The sequence below is a fragment of the Neomonachus schauinslandi genome, chromosome 16, assembly GCF_002201575.2.
Source record: "Neomonachus schauinslandi chromosome 16, ASM220157v2, whole genome shotgun sequence".
Classification (NCBI taxonomy): domain Eukaryota; kingdom Metazoa; phylum Chordata; class Mammalia; order Carnivora; family Phocidae; genus Neomonachus; species Neomonachus schauinslandi.
In genome coordinates this window covers 21,003,154-21,023,113 of record NC_058418.1, presented here as the reverse complement: position 1 = coordinate 21,023,113, position 19,960 = coordinate 21,003,154, and the positions used below count along the sequence as shown (strand labels likewise).

General features: G+C 34.3%; 1 protein-coding gene across 2 annotated transcripts in view; it reads left to right on the top strand.

The window, feature by feature from the left end:
* The window catches only part of URI1 (URI1 prefoldin like chaperone), a 73,702-nt gene that overhangs the window by 33,467 nt on the left and 20,275 nt on the right, over nt 1–19,960 (top strand). For both annotated transcript variants that reach the window (XM_021701053.1, XM_021701052.1), the window contains exons 3-4: nt 6,560–6,638; nt 7,984–8,119. In XM_021701053.1, the coding sequence (XP_021556728.1) occupies nt 6,560–6,638; nt 7,984–8,119 (215 nt within the window). The remainder of the gene's footprint in view (nt 1–6,559; nt 6,639–7,983; nt 8,120–19,960) is intronic.

The window sequence follows — 19,960 nt, the reverse complement described above, 5'->3', positions numbered from 1 at the left end:
TACATACTTATTTATAGAAAGGTTGAAATAAGAAAAGAATAAATTTACTCATAATTCTAAAGAGAAGCTAATTCTCCCTCTTTAAAACATTTTGTTTTATTCCCTTCAGTTTTTAAATTCTGTATGTGTATTTATGTCACCAAGGTCAAAATAGTAAATGCTTTTTTTCTTTTCTTTTTAAAAAGGTTAATGATTTTTAAATTATTAGAATTTGTTACTTCTAGTAGTCCCCTAGCCTTTGTATCATGTTTTTGTAAGAACCACACTAGTTTAATACTTGATGCTTTTTTGAAAATGAAATGCAAAATAAATGCATTATAGGGCAATTTCTTATAGGGGAATTTTTAAAATAAAATTAGGGATTTTATAAAAAATTTGTAAGTACATCTCATTTAGAACATAATCTTTGATTATGTATTTGCAGTGTCCATATACAATATTTGGTTCGCAATTTCCCACAATTAGCTTAAATCCAGTGAATATCTGGTTGATGCTATACCTCAATTTGACTTGGTATACCTAATGACTTTTCATCTCTATTTTAACTGTATTAGGTTTGAAAACTACACCTCCTTGCACTTCGAGTTTTTTTTAATTTTCTATTCATTTTAATTTTTTTTTTTATAAAAATAAGAGCAATCTACAAAAAAGCTTTCAAGCTCAGGAGAGTACCATGTGAGGATGAAGGTGTCAGTATTGCAGCAACAGTGCTTGACTGAGAGGCAGGTCACTTAGTGATAATCCAGGGTGCTTGTTCTTGTTTTGCGATACAAAAGTCTAAATTCTAATACACTAAAGGCAGTGGGTATCAGTGTATGACTAAGGAAAATGTAGTCAGTAAAAAAACTGAGGCACGCATGCAATTTAACATTTTTACTAGTTTATATTCAACTCATGACTGAACTGGGGATGGTTTTCCTATTTTTCTTTTATTTAAATGAACGGAGTTGAAGATAATTTTGACAATTTTACATCTGATGGGTTTAAAACCAGGATTGCTTTTTTTTTTTTTTTAAACTGTTATAAGACCTCTTAAAAAAACTGACCTTGAGGGATCTGAGTGGCTTCTATTGAAATTATATGCCAAATGCAGGGACTTTTTCTCAGGAAAGAATCTAGTGTTTTTATCAGTTTCTCATAGCTATCAGTGACCATAAAAGGTTATGAATCACTGCTCTAAGAAAACAATACAAAAAAGTTTTCTTTTTTCTAAAAGAAAGAAAGTGTAGAAAGTCGAAACGACACCTATAAATTAGAATTAAGTAGAAACTGGCACAAACATTCAAAGCTTAAGTCGGTTATAAACTTATCATAGCTAAACTCCTCTTTTCTGAAAGGCCCCTTCTTTCTGATTTGTCACAAAAATTAGTGTCAGTTGTAGAGAACTCAGAGAATAAAGAAAATTAAAATGACCCGTAAACTCTTCACCTGAAGCTAACTGAACTAGGAGGCACCCTGGGGCATTTTTTTCAAACACAGAGTGATGTGTTTTTGTATAATTTTTAAACTTTCTTACTTCAGATTTGTATCTCATTTTATTCTTGGAACAAAGGAACACTAATGAGTGAAGAAACAGGTACCCATGATCACTGACAAGTCTGAAGTCATATGTACATGTTTGTCGGCAGAGAGCATTGGAAGCAATTCATCTGTCCCAGCTTTGCTGTATATAACCCATTATACTCTGTTTTCTCATTGTTGAGAAGTTAAATTGAGGAAATCTAGTAGAATGTTAGCTGCATCAGTCTCTCTTTGACAATATTCTTTCATTAACTTTAGAATAATTACAAGTGTTTATATTTAGGTTCGTCTTTTATCTATTTCCAGTACAATTTTTTGATGGACTCATAAAAATAAAGAACATGGACTATTTCATCAGCATCTTCTGATGACACAAGTTTCCTAGGTATAGAGTTGAGAAAAAGGAATATGCCACCATATTGCCTGAATTTTATCATAGATTTCACTCAGTAGTATTTTGCCATGACCATTTAAGAAAATAGTACTAATTTAATACAGATATATTTTAATTTTTAATATGTTCCCTTTCCTGCCAAATTTCAGATCTTTCAACAATGTGATCCTTCTTTCAAGAATGTTTTTATTGTTTAATATAACTTTAATAATTTATTTATTTTTTTTAAAGATTTTATTTATTTATTCATGAGAGACAGAGAGAGAGAGAGAGGCAGAGGGAGAAGCAGGCTCCCAAAGAGCAGAGAGCCCGATGCGGGACTCGATCCCAGGACCCTGGGATCATGACCTGAGCCGAAGGCAGACGCTTAACCATCTGAGCCACCCAGGCACCCTAACTTTAATAATTTATTCAGACTTTTCAAGAGGATACTTTGAAAACAATCATCATTCCTTTCTTTAGTAATGAGAAGACTTTTCTCTTTACCTATATATAATCTATGCCTGAATTTAATATTCGTCTATTTTCTTAATTTCAGAGGTAAAAACCCAGAAAGTTTAAAAATTATACAAAAACACATCACTCTGCGTTTGAAAAAAATGCCCCAGGGTGCCTCCTAGTTCAGTTAGCTTCAGGTGAAGAGTTTACGGGTCCATCAAGCTAGTGGATCTTTAACAAAGAAGCAATGCAAAGAAATAAAAAAGATGTGCTATATTTGAGTGATGATCCCTGCAGCATATGGCATAAGGCTTGGTTGCAGAGGAGAAGCTCAATAAATGGTGAATTGAATTGAAACAAAGGTTTTCTTGAATTCTTAACAGGAAGTTCTAGAGTGGGTATGATAGACTAAAAATCATTTGTAAATAAGATTATATAGTTACTTATATTCCAGAATCTTTGGATTTTGTAGTTTCTTAAAAACTTAACTCTGCCCCAGATTAACCCAGATAGTAATATGAATGTAAAGCGCATTTCTTTTTCCCTTTTTGATCACCACTTGCTGTTTCCTGCATTTTTTGTTTAGGACATTAGGTAAAGGGAGAGAGAATGATAAGAAATTAAAAACAAAAAAAACCCACAGGCTTAATGTCAACATTTCTGCCTATTCCAGTTTACTACTTTAAGTTGAAAATTAGCAAAATTAGTGCATCAGTGATTTAAATTTTATTTCCCTTTTTTGTTAAAGATGAAAATTGGAGACTTTCTTCTTGCCCCAAAGGATGTAGAACTTTTTTTCTTTACAAAGATTTGTCAGTTGCATTTAAGAAAAAGATTAAAAATATAGTCTTGCTTTCATATTCCCCCATCTCCTTTTTAATACTCTGTTACGAAAATCTTTTAAACATAAGTTGAAAGAATTGTGTAGGTGAACCTTGATCATATATCTATCTTTATCTCAATCCATTAATCCATTTTTCCCAGATGTATTTCAAAGTAAGTCGTGGACATCAGTTACACCTGTAAATACTTGAGCAAACACATCATTTAACTTGTTCTCATACTTCTCACAGCTTTCTGAAAATAAGGTGTTTCCCATGGGATCTATCCTGATCTTCATCCTTAAGGTTAAGGCTAATTTGTAGCGTGCTTCTTGTGTGTCCTTCTTTGCTGCTGCTTTTTAATACAAAAGGTGCTTCTCAGAAGGCATATAGTGCATGATTACAAGATTCAAAAGAAAATTGTAAAAGTGTCTTATATATGACTTACAGCAGTGCTTTAGTTCTTATTTTCTGTAAGGAACATTGCACGAAGATATTTGTTGCAAATTAAATCTTACTTATTGGGTAACTTTTTTAAAATTAAGAATTGAAGCCTGAACTTAATCTATAAGGATCAAATACGATGAAGACCTCCAGACAAGGAGGTCTATATGTTATAAGTAAAGTAGGCTTGAGTGGTTTACCTAACTATATCTGGGTTTTATTTTCCATTTGAAAAAAAATTAAGCAATTGCCTCTTTTGATTACATATTTTAATATGACTACAGTATCTAAAAACTATATTTCTAAGTAATAAAACAGAAGAAACAAACTCTTCAAATTTTTGTGCAAATAAAGATCCTCTACTTACCTTCTGTAACACAGTAGTTCTTAGAATCATTTTTTGTATTTTCTGCTATATAGGCTTTGTGATCTTTAACAGGATTATTTAATCCCTGAATATTAGAGGGACTATTTAAGGACAAATAGATAAACTCTGACCAAGGTGTTTGATCCTGCATATTTCCACTAGTGGAACCTTTAGGGAAGAGAGTTTCTTAAGCCGTAATTTCTCCTACAGACGCTGCTTGTCTTGTACTTGCCTCCCTTCAAAAAGGACTTCTGCGTGGGCTGCATTTTAAATTATCTTTTTCTTTTTTTTCTTTCTTTTTTTTTTGTTTCTGTATTTTTAGAAAACAACTCAGAATTTAGAAATAGGAACTCTGATCTTAAACCGTCCTCCAGTATGTCCACTTTTGTTCTAGAGAGAATTAATGATAAGTCTAAAACTGAAATACTTGATTTGGAATACTGACATTGATCTCTTGTATTACCTGTGGTTGAATCTACTATTCTTTTAATATACAAAAGAGGTGTTTTGTTAGGAAATCTCCTTTTTCCACGTGTAGTTACCAAAATAAGACATACTGAATGCTAACTTTAATACTAGCTTTTTAACAATCACAGGAACATTTAGACATCTAAGCTGATGTATAGGCCTTGAGCATTTGCTGAATTACTTATCTAAAACATACAAACTGTTAGTGTTCTGTAGATTTCATAATGAGTGTTTACTATGTGCAGGCATTGTGCCAAATCAGTTCTTTATAGATAGTATCCAATTTATTGCTCACACCAACCCTATCTCCAAAAGCCCCCTAAACGGTAACATTTAGCTATACTGCCTTTCAATAAGTTGTACTCTTTTTATCAAACTGAATAAATTTAACATAATGGAATCTCAACTTAGTGGGTAGTAGTCTTTCTTGAAAATTTTAGAATTGGTGTTTTTTGATAGTTTATGGAAAAAGGGGTATTGGATACTCAGTGTAGATGTTCATTGCTAAACCCTTTGGATTTCTTTCACTTGAACCTGTGAGATAGGCATTTTACCACTGAAGATACTAAGACCAGGGTTAATTTGTGTATGTTAAGTGGTGGAGCTGGGATTCACCTTCTGGTCTGATTGTAATGCCGTGCTCTTTCTGGTATGTAGCTCTGTGCATGAAGTTTTTTTAAACCATTTTATTCTTAAAAAGTTTATCCAGAAGGATGATATTTGTCCCTTAAGTAAATAGAATAAAGACATTTTATGTTTATAAAAAAGGATTTTGAGGGAACGTTTTGCAAAAGCACTTGAACACCAGGAAATAAAATGGCTTGCTTGGAAGAACACAGGCCAGAAGACCTAGGTTAAATTCACTGCTTGCATCTTTTATGATGGAGGAGGTCTGATTTCTCTTAAATGTGTGCTTTTTCCATCTTCCTTCTACTTTCTTTTTTGAATGAGGAAAATGTTGAAAAGTGACATTTACTACAGGAATATTTTTAGGATGAATAATAGTATATATGTGAAATTCCTTGATATTCTTAAGAGTAAATGAGATAATTTTTATTAATTATGCTTCTCTTGCTTTAGGGGTGCTAAGGAGTAAACTGAATCAATTCCATGATGTTTATAGAGCAGTCATTTTTATTATCTGGAGAATGATTATCTATGTTGCAATTTATTCTAATTTCAGTTTGGCAATATCTACATTTTTTTTTAAATTACTTGCTGAATTGGTGGGTTTTGTTTTTGTTATTTTTTTCAAACTGACAACACCCTTTTGCTTTAAAAAATTTCAGTGCACTGGTTTAGCCTGCAGCTTACAGCCTAGCAAGGAACCCTTACGAAACTGAATTTTCAGAGAGGATTTGAAAACAGGCATCTGCATGAAGGACTATTCATTTCCAGCAGGTGTAAGAACTGAGTGCATAGTGCAGAAACATATGACCATCTCTACTCCTACAGAATGATATCTTTTGGTTATTTGAAATTAATTTATTAGGTAGCTCTGTCTTGATATAACATGAAACAGGCTCCAAAGCCAAATCGAAATGCTTTTTTGTATTACCTCTACCTAATTTCTTCTATCTCCTCGTTGGTTCTCTCTCAACTTAATCACATTAATATGAGTAACTGAAGGGTTATTCCACATTTTTCAGCTTTAAGTTTTCTAGGGACTGAAAATGTCTGGTCAAATTTTGTGTTCATGATTTCTGCTGTGCAGCCAGTGTTTATTCACCCACAAGTTTATTAAATCTCTTCTTCCTTCATCTTAAGTTCCTGTTTCCCTGTAAACATCAGGCCCTCCCTCAATGTCTCCTTTAATTTCTAAATTTTATTTAGTTCAGATGATCTACATTATGAAACACTAGTTCTCAAGATGTGTGTTCTAATTCTGAAACCAAATCCTTGAAAGTCTTAATTTTTTGGTATATGTATGGTTGAATAATGCCACTGCTAAATTTGGTAAACACAGAATTTTAAAATTTTTGAAATACTTAAATATTTAAATTGCTAAAATTGGATTTTTGATTAGTTTGTCTTTTGATACATAGTCTACTAAAGGAATTGTTAGTTTGTGTATTCATTTAGTATTTGCTATTTTTTTGTCAACAGGAAGAAGGTAGATAATGACTATAATGCCCTGCAAGAAAGACTCAGTACCTTGCCTGATAAGTTGTCTTATAATATCATGGTATGTTAAGTGTGTTGCTTTTAAAGTAGTATGTTGTTTACATATTAGCTATGGAAAGTAAGAAGATGTTTCTTTGCTTTATATGTATTGATTCACAAATTGCCAAGCTCTAATAGACAGTATCTGAAGTAACTACCATAGCAAGGAAAGTTTTTGTTTTACTTTATTTATTTATTTTAAAGATTTTATTTATTTATTTTGACAGAGAGAGACAGCGAGAGAGGGAACACAAGCAGGGGGAGTGGGAGAGGGAGAAGCAGGCTTCCCGAGGAGCTGGGAGCCCGATGTGGGGCTCCATCCCAGGACCCAGGGATCATGACCTGAGCCGAAGGCAGACGCTTAACGACTGAGCCACCCAGGCGCCCCTGTTTTACTTTAAAATAATCCACTAATTGTTGTAATAGTTGGTATTTGCTTCTTTTCTTTTTTTTCAGATTTATATTAAGTTATCACATTATGGAGACACAAATGGCATAAATGTTAGCACAAAATTTGACAAATTTGGTATGCAAATTTACTGTGTTAGAAAACTGTAATTAAGACAGAAATATGGCACTTAGTCGTTTCCTGTTAGCCAGAGCAGGAATAGATCATAATGTTGTATAATTCACAGAATTACACCCTAGAACATTGATTTTATATAAAAAGGTACTGCTAATTTTTGTCTGAATGATCTTCCTATCGACATAGTGATCCTTTCATGAGCCCTGGATTAGATTCTTTCATTGCTTGAATATATTTTTTCATAAAGACTTTGTTCTTAATTACAGTAGTTCAAATGTTTTATAAATGTATTGTTTTTTTATTATACTGGCCCAAATATTTTGTAAAATTTGTAGAGTCATTAAAGCTGTTTGTTAATTCCAATTTTGTTAAACAAATGGCTATTTTATTGGAAATAATTTTCAGGTTTTTTAATCAAAGGTATTCTTTATTAATATTTCATTGCTAGTTTGCTTTCATTTAGATTTATGAATGAACACGAGGTGTAAACATTCAGAGACAGTGCTAATTTCTCTGAAAGCTGTATGTAAATGTGCTTATTCCTTTTCCTGTTTTAACATTGATTTATTAACCTAAAGCAATTTTCTATAGGTTTTCTTAGTGAAACTTTAATGTTAAATTTCTATAAAGTTGACGTTTTTTCTTAGTCGATAAAAAGACCTCAACACAGAGCTTTTAATGCTGTTTCATAAAATGTATTTTCTTAGTTGATAAAAAGACCCCAACGCAGAGCTGTTTCTTAAAATGTATTTTTTAGTGTTTTTAATTTTTTGTCTTCTTTCTCCTTATTCCTCCCCTCCCTCCCTCCCTCTCTCCCTCCCTTCCTTCCTTTCAACAATAGGTACCATTTGGCCCCTTTGCCTTCATGCCAGGAAAGCTTGTCCATACTAACGAAGTCACTGTTTTACTCGGGGACAATTGGTTTGCAAAGTGCTCAGCAAAGCAGGCTGTGGGCTTAGTTGAGCATCGGAAAGAACGTATGTACCAGTTATAAATGACGTATCTATGCTGGATGTGTATCAGTTCACAAAGTGCCAAGCTGTTACTAAAAGTATCATCCATGATTTATTAGTCCAGACTATTTGTGATTTGGTTGAATTGTAGGTAGTTTGAGTAGAACCAACATTTGAGAATGTAAGCTGGAGAATGGAACATCTGGGTTGGAAATATCACCCACATGATATGGCATGTTTTCAGAAATGACAGAGTGTAAAAGTCCTTAACATGTGGTTTTATAGATAGAAGTTGGGAAGACATCAGACTTGGGCTCATTTTATATTTTATAACTGATTTGTTCTGGGTGCTTTCATATACTTACTTTTGCTTTTAATACTTGTAGTACACAGAGGGAATTTACTTTTTATTTATTGAACTAAGAAAAATACCTATCTGTAAAAGTAGAAACAATTTTTAAACATGCTTTTTGGTTTAGAAGAAGTCATATTTTCATCTTACAGAGAAGGCCAGGTGTGGAGAGGTGCTACCCAAAACAGTGCCCATATACTTATTCAGTGATGTGAGGCCTCTCTCTCATTTGATTGAGGTATTTCTTTAAGTTTTGTTTATCTATGATATTATTTGTTGGTGTAGATACATATCCGCATACACATTTTTTAGTTGGATGGGTTTGGCTTCAGTTCTAGCTTAGTTGCATTTTAAAATTAGGTTCATTTAATATCTATGTTCTTATTTCTATAATAAAATACTTAAATTGATAGTATAATATCACCCCTACCTGTTTTTTTAACCTTCTAGTTAAATGTGTATTTGAAAATAAATTTTTGAGGATTCTTCTGTATAAATGAGGTCATAAAGATAAAAAAACAGCTGAGTTTTCTACAGCTGAAATTATTTCACTTATACATGTGAGTGGGTACTAGTTAGAGAACTCATTTACTCAGTGAAATTGTGGGATCTATATTTGGACACTCTAATTGCAAATCAACTCCTATAAGTTTATAATTGATAACATATTTGATCATTTGTGACACTAATCAGAATCTTATTGTTAGGCCTGTATATAATTTCTAGCAATGATAATTCTTTTGGCATTACTATACTAAAATAAGTCATGTACGTTAGAGGAAAAAGAATGAGCATAATTCTTTCTTAAAGGCCTTTCTTAATGGGGAAAGTTTTCTTATTTACTGGGGTAGCTCTGCTGATATGAAATCAGTTCATCGTCTGTTAAAGTTTGTTCACTCTGATTTTCATATGTGTATTTCAGCAAAGCAATCTTTAGAATCAGTTATGACTTAATATAATAATGGGAGAATACTTTTTTTTTTAAGATACTTATTTTAGAGAGCATGCACACGCGCGCTCAGTTGCGAGCAGGGGAGGGACAAAGGTAGAGGGAGAGAGAATCTCAAGCCAACTAGCCACTGAGCGTGGACTCCAGAATGGGGCTTGATCACATGACCCTGAGATCATGACCTGAGCTGAAATCAAGAGTCGGCCATTCAACCAGCTGAGCCACCCAGGTGCCCCGGGAGAATACTTTTAATAGAATAGGAATAGAGCTCTAGAATAAAGAGGTATTTTTTGGTAAATCACTTACCATTGTTGAAAATGGTTTTTGGAATTGACCAAAAATGATGACTTTTGGGAATAATTTTCAGAATATGTACCTATGAATTATGTTTGAGAACCTATTATGAATTCTAAAAAGTTGTTTTATTCACACAGTTTTATACTAATTTTGATAACTAAAGAAATGTTTAGGTATATTGTTGTATTTAACATTTATTTAAGAAAAGATACTTATTTTTCTTATGGAAGAAGAAATATAACAAGTTAAACACACAGTCCTACCTCACTGTTGACAGGGTAATTGGGAAAGGTGGAAGGGGGGGGTCATTGCATGTTTAAAAAGTAGTCAAAATGAAGGACAAAATGGATTTAACACAAGTACAAAAGGATTCAGGGGAGGTTTCTCTAAGGAAGCTGATTTTTAAGAGTGCCCTATTCTTTGTGCTCACATCCTGCATTTTTGCCATTTAACATGAATATGACCAGCTTTTTAAAGTTAAAAAAAATTTTTTTTAAGATTATCAGAGTGAAATTGACTTTTTATTTGGTATACTGTTCATGAGTTTTCAACGCAAGTAAAGATTTGTTTAATCATTGCCACTGTCAGAATATAGAATAGGATATAGGATACACTAGTCAGAGCCCAGGATCACAACAGAAACTCCCTCATGCGTTCCCTTTGTGGTCACACCCTACCTCTACCTGTAAGGCCTGACAATCACTGATCTGTCTCTATCACTATCAATTTTATCTTTTCCAGAATGTCATATAAATGGAGTCATACACTATGTAACCTTTTGAGACTGACTTCTTTCATTCACCATAATGCCTCATCTAAGTTGTTTTGTATATCAAAAGGTCAATCGTATTTACTGCTGAGTATTCCATTATATGCACATACCACAGTTTTTCTCTTCGTCTATTGGAGAACATTTGGTTTGCTTTCATTTTCTGGAATTATGAACAGCTTTTATAAACCTTTATGTTTTGGTCTTACTATAAATTTTCATTGCTGTTGATAAATACCTACAAGTGGGATTGCTACGTCATATGGTGGGTACGTGTATTCAGTTTTTAAGAAACTTTCAAGCTATTTTCCAAAGACACTATATTGTTTTACATTCCCCCAATCCCAGCAGGGTGTGAGAGTCCTAGTAGCTTTGCATCCTTACCAGCACTTTGTATTGTTAGTTTTAAAAATTTAAGCCATTTCAGTAGATGTGTAGGAGTTTAAATTTGCATTTCCCTGATGGCTAATGATGTTCAGCATTGATTCATGTACTTGCCTGCCATCTGTGTGTGTATCTGTCCTCTTTGATCTGTTGAAGTCTTTTGCCCATTTTTAAAAATTTGGTTGTATTTTTTCTTAAGTTTTGAGAATTCTTCATATATTCTGGATGTAAGTCTTTGTTAAGTGTGTGATTTGCAAATATTTTCTCCCAGTATGTATCTTGTCTTTTTATTCCCTCAACATTGTATTTCCAGAGCAAATATTTTTGATTTTGAAGTCCAGTTTATTACTTTTTTGTTTTATGGATCATTTGTTTGGTGTCATATCTAGAATGCTTTGCCCTACCCTCAGTTCATGTACATTTTCTCCTATGTTTTCTTCTATAAAATGTTCATTGTTGAACATTTTGCACTTAGATCTGTGTTCCATTTTAAGTTAATTTTTGTGTAAGGTGTGAGGTTTAGTTCAAGGTGTTCAGTCTTTTACGTATAGATGTCCAGTTTTTCTCAAATCATTTGTGGGAAGTCCTTTCTCCATTCGGTTGCCTTTGTACTTTTGTCAAAAATGAACTGGTAATCAGAATCACAATGAGATACCATTTTATCCTTCCTACTATAGCTGTAATAAAAAAGGCAGACAGTAACTTGTATTAGTGAGGATGTGGAAAATTGCAACCCTCATATGTTGGTGGTGGGAATATAAATTGGTGTAGCCACCTTGGAAAACCGCTTGAAATTTTTCATAAAGTTAAACATTGAGTTACACACCTAGATAGTATTATACCCAAGGGAAAGTAAAAACATACGTCTGCACAGAAGCTTGTATGTGAATATTAGCATAATTCGTAATAGCCCCAAAATGTAAACAACCCAAATGTCTATCATCCAGTGAATGGATAAATGTGAACATTGCTTGGCAAGAAAAAGAAATATACCATTTACTATGACAAATGAAAAAAGCCAGCTACAAAAGACTATATATTATATGATACCACTTGTATGAAATATTTAGAATAGGCAAATTTATGAAACAAAAAGTATATTAATGGTTGCTTAGGGCTAGGGAAGGTATGGGGGAGAATGGAAAGTGACTTAATTTTTTTGAAAAGGTTATATTTGGACATGATACAAATTTTAAAGGGTTTTCATTGAAAAATAAGTGTCCCTTTTCCTCCCTTATCATCCACTTGGATAACTTGGAGGCATTATCAGTATCTTACCATTTTGTGTGTTCACATCTTGTAGACTTACGCATTCCCAACCCATTATATACACAACCACTCAAATGGTAGCACATGTTCTTTTGCATCTTTCTGTCTTTTCTTAATGGCTGCAGGGCATTATATGGATATTGTGTAATTTATTGTTTTCTTTCATAATAACCATCCTAAAGGTTTTGATTTCCAATTCTTTAAGGACTTCAGGATGTTTGTTGAGCATTTTTCATGTGCTTATTGGCAATTTGTAGGAAAATCTTTGGAGAGATGTCAGTTCAAGTCCTTTGCCCATTTTTAAATTGGGTTGTCTTTTTGTTGTTGAGTTGTATGAGTTCTTTATATATTCTGGATATTAGTCCCTTAACAGATAGATGATTTGCAAATATTTTCTCCCATTCTGTGGACTGCCTTTTCACTATACTGGTAATGTCCTTTGATGCACTAAAGTTTTAAATTTTGATGAAGTCATTTGTCTATTTTTTTTCTTTTGTTGCTTGTACTTTTAGTGTCATATCCAGAAAATCATTGCCAAATCCAATGTCATGAAGCTTTTCTCCTGTGTTTTCTTCTAAGAATTTCATTGTTTCAGTTTTCATTTAGATCTTTCATCCATTTTGAGTTAATTTTTTGTATATTGTGTAAAGTAAGGGTCCAACTTTGTTCTTTTGCATGTGGCTATCCAGTTTTCCCAGTAGTGTTTGTTGAAAAGACTGTCTTTACCCCCATTGAATGGTTTGACACCGTTATTGAAAATTGTTTGGGTATATATGGGAGGATTTATTTCTGGGTTCTCTACCCTATTTTATGATCTATATGTCTGTCTTAATGCCAGTACTGTAGTATTTTGATAACTGTACCTTTGTAGAAAGTTTTAAAATCAAGTAGTATGAGATCTCCAACTTTGATCTTTTGTAAGATTGTTTGGCTATTCAGGGTCTCTCAAGATTGCATAGGAATTTTGGGGTGGATTTCTTCTGTTGCAGCAAAATTGTTGGGATTTTGATAGGGATTGATTTGATTTTGTAGATTGCTTTGGGTAAAATGATATCTTAACAATATTAAACCCTCTAATCCATGAACACAGGATGTCTTTCCATTTACTTTGTCTTCTTTAAATTCTTTCAGCAACACAATAAGTCTTGTGTCTTCTAGGCTAAACTTACTACTATCTTTTTAATGGTATTGTAAATAGAAATTATTTTCTTAATTTTCTTTTCAGATTGTTCATTGCTGGTGTATAGAAATGCAACTTATTTTTGAGTAATTTATTAGTTTTTTAGCTATGTGTGTGTGTGTAATATTTCAGGTTTTCTACATATAAGATCGTATCATCTGCCAATAGAGATAATTTTACTTCTTCCTTTCCAATTTGGATGCTTTTTATTTTTTTTCCTTGCCTAATTGCTTTCGCTATAACTTTTTTTTTCTTATGGACTCCTAGTTATTTATTTATATTTTTAACATATAATGTATTATTTGTTTCAGGGGTACAGGTCTGTGATTCATCAGTCTTATACCCATTGCTCGTTACAACACCTACCCCCTCCCCTCCAGCAACCCTCAGTTTGTTTCCTATGATTAAGAGTCTCTTATGGTTTGTCTCCCTCTCTGGTTTCATTTTGTTTCATTTTTTCATCTCTTCCCCTATGATCCTCTGCCTTGTTTCTTAAATTCCACATATCAGTGAGATCAAATGATAATTGTCTTTCTCTGATTGACTTATTTCGCTTAGCATAATATCCTCTAGTTCCATCCATGTTGTTGGAAATGTCAACATTTCATTTTTCTGATGGCTGCGTAACATTCCATTGTGTGTGTGTGTGTGTGTATATATATATATATACAGTATATCTTCTTTATCCATTCATCTGTCGATGGACATCTTGGCTCTTTCCATAGTTTGGCTATTGTGGACATTGCTGCTATAAACATCGGGGTGCATGTACCCCTTCGGATCACTACATTTGTATCGTTGGGGTAAATACTCAATAGTGCAGTCACTGGGTCGTAGGGTAGCTCTATTTTCAACTTCTTGAGGAACCTCCATACTGTGTTCCAGAGTGGCTGCACCAACTTGCGTTTCCACCAACAGTGTAGGAGGGTTCCCTTTTCTCCGCATCCTAGCCAACATCTGTCGTTTCCTGACTTGTTAATTTTAGCCATTCTGACTGGTGTGAGGTGGTATCTCATTGAGGTTTTGATTTGTATTTCCCTGATGCTGAGTGATGTTGAGCACTTTCTCATGTGTCTGTTGGCCATTTGGATGTCTTCTTTGCAGGAATGTCTATTCATGTCTTCTGCCCATTTCTTGATTGGATTATTTGTTTTTTGGGTGTTGAGTTTGATAAAGTCTTTATAGATTTTGGATACTAGCCCTTTATCTGATATGTCATTTGCAAGTATCTTCTCCCATTTTGTCGATTGCCTTCTGATTTTATCCACTGTTTCCTTTGCTGTGCAAAAGCTTTTTATCTTGATGAAGTCCCAGTAGTTCATTTTTGCCCTTGCTTCCCTTGCCTTTGGTGATGTTTCTAAGAAGAGGTTGCTGCGGCTGAGGTCGAAGAGGTTGCTGCCTGTGTTCTCCTCAAGGATTTTGATGGATTCCTGCCTCACATTTAGGTCTTTCACCCATTTTGAGTCTGTTTTTGTGTATGGTGTAAGAAAATGGTCCAGTTTCATTCTCCTGCATGTGGCTGTCCAACACCATTTGTTGAAGAGACCGTCTTTTTGCCATTGGACATTCTTTCCTGCTTTGTCGAAGATTAGTTGACCACAGAATTGAGGGTCCATTTCTGAGTTTTGTATTCTGTTCTATTGATCTATGTGTCTGTTTTTGTGCCAGTACCATACCGTCTTGATGATTACAGCTTTGTAGTAGAGCTTTAAGTCTGGAATTGTGATGGTTTTCTTTTTCAGCATTCCTCTGGCTATTCGGGGTCTTTTCTGGTTCCATACAAATTTTAGGGTTATTTGTGCCATTTCTGTGAAAAAAATTGATGGTATTTTGATAGGGATTGCATTAAATGTGTAGATTGCTCTAGGTAGCATAGACATTTTAACAATATTTGTTCTTCCAATCCATGGGCATAGAACGTTTTTCCATTTCTTTGGGTCTTCCTCAATTTCTTTCATGAGTATTCTATAGTTTTCTGAGTACAGATCCTTTGCCTCTTTGGTTAGATTTATTCCTAGGTATCTTATGGTTTTGGGTGCAATTGTAAATGGGATCAACTCCTTAATTTCTCTTTCTTTTGTCTCGTTGTTGTACAGAAATGCAACTGATTTCTGTGCATTGATTTTCTATCCTGCCACTTTACTGAATTCCGGTATGAGTTCTAGCAGTTTTGGGGTAGAGTCTTTTGGGTTTTCCACATAAAGTATCATATCATCCGCAAAGAGTGAGAGTTTGATGACTTCTTTGCCGATTTGGGTGCCTTTTATTCTTTTTGTTGTCTGATTGCTGTGGCTAGGACTTCTAGTACTATGTTGAACAGCAGTGGTGATAGTGGACATCCCTGCCGTGTTCCTGACCTTAGGGGAAGAGCTCTCAGTTTTTCCCCATTGAGAACGATATTCACTGTGCGTTTTTCATAGATGGCTTTTATGATATTGAGGTATGTACCCTCTATCCCTACACTGTACATACTGAGGTATGTACCCTCTATCCCTACAAAATCCTAATCAAGAAAGGGTGCTGTACTTTGTCAGATGCTTTTTCTGCCTCTCTTGAGAGGATCATTTGGTTCTTGTCCTTTCTTTTATTAATGTAATGTATCACACTGATTGATTTGCAGATGTTGAACCAACCTTGCAGCCCAGGAATAAATCCCACTTGGTCGTGGTGAATAATCCTTTTAATGTACTGTTGGATTCTGTTGGCTAGTATTTTGGTGAGAATTTTTGCATCCATGTTCATCAGGGATATTGGTCTGTAATTCTCCTCTTTGGTGGGGTCTTTGTCTGGTTTGGGATCAAGGTAATGCTGGCCTCATAAAAAGAGTTTGGAAGTTTTCCTTCCATTTCTATTCTTTGGAACAGTTTCAGAAGAATAGGTATTAATTCTTCTTTAAATGTTTGGTAGAATTCCCCTGGGAAGCCTCTGGCCCTGGGCTCTTGTTTGTTGGGAGATTTTTGATTACAGCTTCAATTTCCTTGCTGGTTATGGGTCTGTTTGTTTTCTGTTTCTTCTTGGTTTAGTTTTGGTAGTTTATACATCTCTAGGAATGCATCCATTTCTTCCAGATTGTATAATTTGTTGGCATATAGTTGCTCATAATATTTTCTTACAATTGTATTTCTTTGGTGTTGGTTATGATCTTTCCTCTTTCATTCATGTTTTTATTTATTTGGGTCCTTTCTCTTCTCTTTTTGATAAGACTGGCCCAGGGGTTTATCAATCTTACTAATTCTTTCAGAGAACCAGCTCCTAGTTTCATTGACTTATTCCACTGTTCTTTTGGTTTCTATTTCATTGATTTCTGCTCTAGTCTTTTTTTTTAATTTTTTTTCAAGATTTTATTTGTTTGACAGAGAGAGACATAATGAGAGAGGGAACACAAGGAGGGGGAACAGCAGAGGGAGAGGGAGAAGCAGGCTCCCTGCTGAGTAGGGAGCCTGATGTGGGGCTTGATCTCAGGACCCTGGGATCATGACCCGACCCGAAGGCAGATGCTTAATGACTGAGCCACCCAGGCGCCCCTCTGCTCTAATCTTTATTATTTCTCTTCTCCTGCTGGGTTTAGGCTTTATCTGCTGTTCTTTCTCCAGCTCCTTTAGGTGCAAGGTTGGGTTGTGTAATTGAGACCTTTCTTGTTTCTTGAGAAAGGCTTGTATTGCTATATACTTCCCTTTTAGGATCTTTGCTGCACCCCAAAGATTTTGAACAGTTGTTTTCATTTTCATTTGTTTCCATGAATTTTTAAAATTCTTCTTTAATTTCCTGGTTGACCCCTTCATTCTTAGTAGGATGCTCTTTAGCCTCCATGTATTTGAGTTCTTTCCAACTTTCCTCCTGTGACTGAGTTCGAGTTTCAAAGCATTATGGTGCAAAAATATGCAGGGAATGATCCCAATCTTTTGGTACTGGTTGAGACATTATTTGTGACCCATCGCTATAACTTCTATAACTATGTTGAATAGATAGAATAGTAGACATCCTCATCTTGTTCCTGATCTTAGGGGAACAACTTTCAGTCTTTCACCATTGAGTATGATGGCAGTTTGGGTTTTTCATATGTGGCCTTCATCATATTTAGGAAGTTAGCTTCTATTCCTAGTTTATTGTTTTGTATTGTGAAGTAGTGTTGGATTTTGTCAAAAGCTTTCTCTTCATCAATTGAGTTTGGTGTGTATGACGTAAAGATTTTACTTACTTACGTTGTGAAATGTTTACTAGAGTAAGTTTTAGTAACATCTGTCACCTCATATACATAGAATAAAAAGAAATGGGCAAAAAAAAGAAAAAATATTTTCTCATTATTTGTAATGGCAACCCTTAGAATTTACTATCTTACAACTTTCATATATATCATAGAGCAGCAGTAACTGTAGTCATCCATTGTACATTACCTTCCTGGTTTATTTGTCTTATAACTGGAAGTTTGTACATTTGGTCCAACTTGCTCGAATTTCCCCAGCCCCCCAGTTGGTAGCATTTTGTTGAGGATTTTTGCATGTATACTCATAAGGGATATTAACCTGTAGTTTTCTTTTAGTGTCTGTGTCTGGTTGGCCTCACAGAATGTGTTCCTTCCTCTTTAATATTTTGAAAGAGTTTGAGAGTTGATGTCAGTTTTTTCTTGAATACTTGGTAGAGTTCATCCATGAAGCCATCTATTTCTGGGCTTTTCATTGTTGGGAGGTTTTTGATTACTGATTCAGTCTCCTTACTTTTTACAGGTCTGTTCAGATTTCCTATTTCTTCTTGCATCATTTTTAATCATGCATTTGTTTCTAAGAATTTGGCCATCTAGGTCATCCAGTTTGTTGGCATTCAGTTTTTCATAGTATTCTCTTACAATCCTGTTTATTTCTGTAAAATAAATAGAATTGTCTCCACTTTTGTTTCTGATTTTAGTAATTTGAGTCCTCTCTCTCTTTCTTTTTCTCAGTCTAGGTAAAAACTTTGTCAGTTTTGTGGGTCTTTTCAAAAAAATCAACTTTCAATTTTGTTGATTTTTTTTCTATTGTTTTTCTATTCTCTGTTTATTTCCACTCTAATCTTAGTTCTTCCTTCCACCTGCTAGCTTTGAGTTTAGTTTACTCTTTTTCAAGTTCCTTTTAAAGCATACAGTTAAGTTATGATTTGAGATCTTTCTCCTTTTTTAATGTAGGTGTTTACTGGTATAAATTGCTTTCTTAGCAGTGCTTTCACTGCATCCTGTAAATTTTGTTATATTGTGTTTTCCATTTTCATTGGTCTCAAGGAATTTTCTTTCTTTTTTTTTTTTTTTTAAAGATTTTTTATTATTTGACAGAGCTACAACGAGAGAGGGAACACAAGCAGGGGGAGTGGGAAAGGGAGAAGCAGGCTTCCTGCCGAGCAGGGAGCCTGATACGGGGCTCGATCTCAGGACCCTGGGACCATGACCTGAGCCGAAGGCAGGTGCTTAACGACTGAGCCACCCAGGCGCCCCTCAAGGAATTTTCTAATTTGTGATATCTTCTTTGACCCCTTAAGTCAGTGTTCTGTTAAATTTCCATGCATTTGTGAATTTTTCACTTTTCCTTCTCTTACTGATTTCTAGTTTCATTTCATTGTGATTGGAGAAAGTACTTTGTAGGTTTCAAAATTTTAGAGTTTGTTTTGTGGCCTGGCATATGGTCTTTCATGGAAATGTTCCATGTTCTCCTTAGAAGAATATGTATTCTTTTTTAAAAGATTTTATTTATTTATTTGAGAGAGAATGAGACAGAGAGCATGAGAGGGGGGAGGGTCAGAGGGAGAAGCAGTCTCCCTGCTGAGCAGGGAGCCCGATGCTGGACTTGATCTTGGGACTCCAAGATCGTGACCTGAGCCAAAGGCAGTCGCTTAACCAACTGAGCCACCCAGGTGCCCCAGAAGAATATGTATTCTTTTGGGTAGAGTGTTCTGCGCATATATGTTAGGGTCATTTGATCTATAATTTTGTTCAAATCTTCTATTATTGCTCTTATTTCCAGTTGTTCAATCCTTTGTTGTAAGTTAGAGTATTGACATCTCCAATTTTTATTGGAGGACTGTCTATTTTTCCTTTGGATTCTGTCAATTTTATCTTCATATATTTGGTGCTACATTGTTAGGTGTGTATATGTTTATAACCGTTATATTTTCTTGATAGATTGAAATTTTTATCAATATAAAATATCGTTTGTCTCATATAACTTTTTTGACTTAATATATTTCATCTCATTATATAGCCCCTCCAGTTCTCTTTTGGTTACTATTTGCATGGAATATCTTTTCCATCTTTTCACTTTCAATCTGTGTCCTAAGATCTAAATTGAGTCTCTTGTTGACCACATATAGTTGGATCCTGGGTTTGTTGTTTTTGTTTTTTTTTTTAACTTTTAAAAAATCCATTCTGCCAATCCATGCCTTCTGTAGGGTTTATAATAACTATTTATAGGGCGGGATTTACTTTTGCCTTTTTTAAAATTTGTTTTCTCTATGTCTTACACCTTTGGGTCTCATTTCCTTCATTACTGCCTTCCTTTGTGTTTAGTTGATTTTTTTGTAGTAAAACATTTGATTCCCTTTTCACTTCTTTTATTAATATTTTAGAGATATATTCTTTGTGGTTACTGTGGATATTACATATAACATCCTAAGATTATAATAATGTGTTTTGAATAGATTCC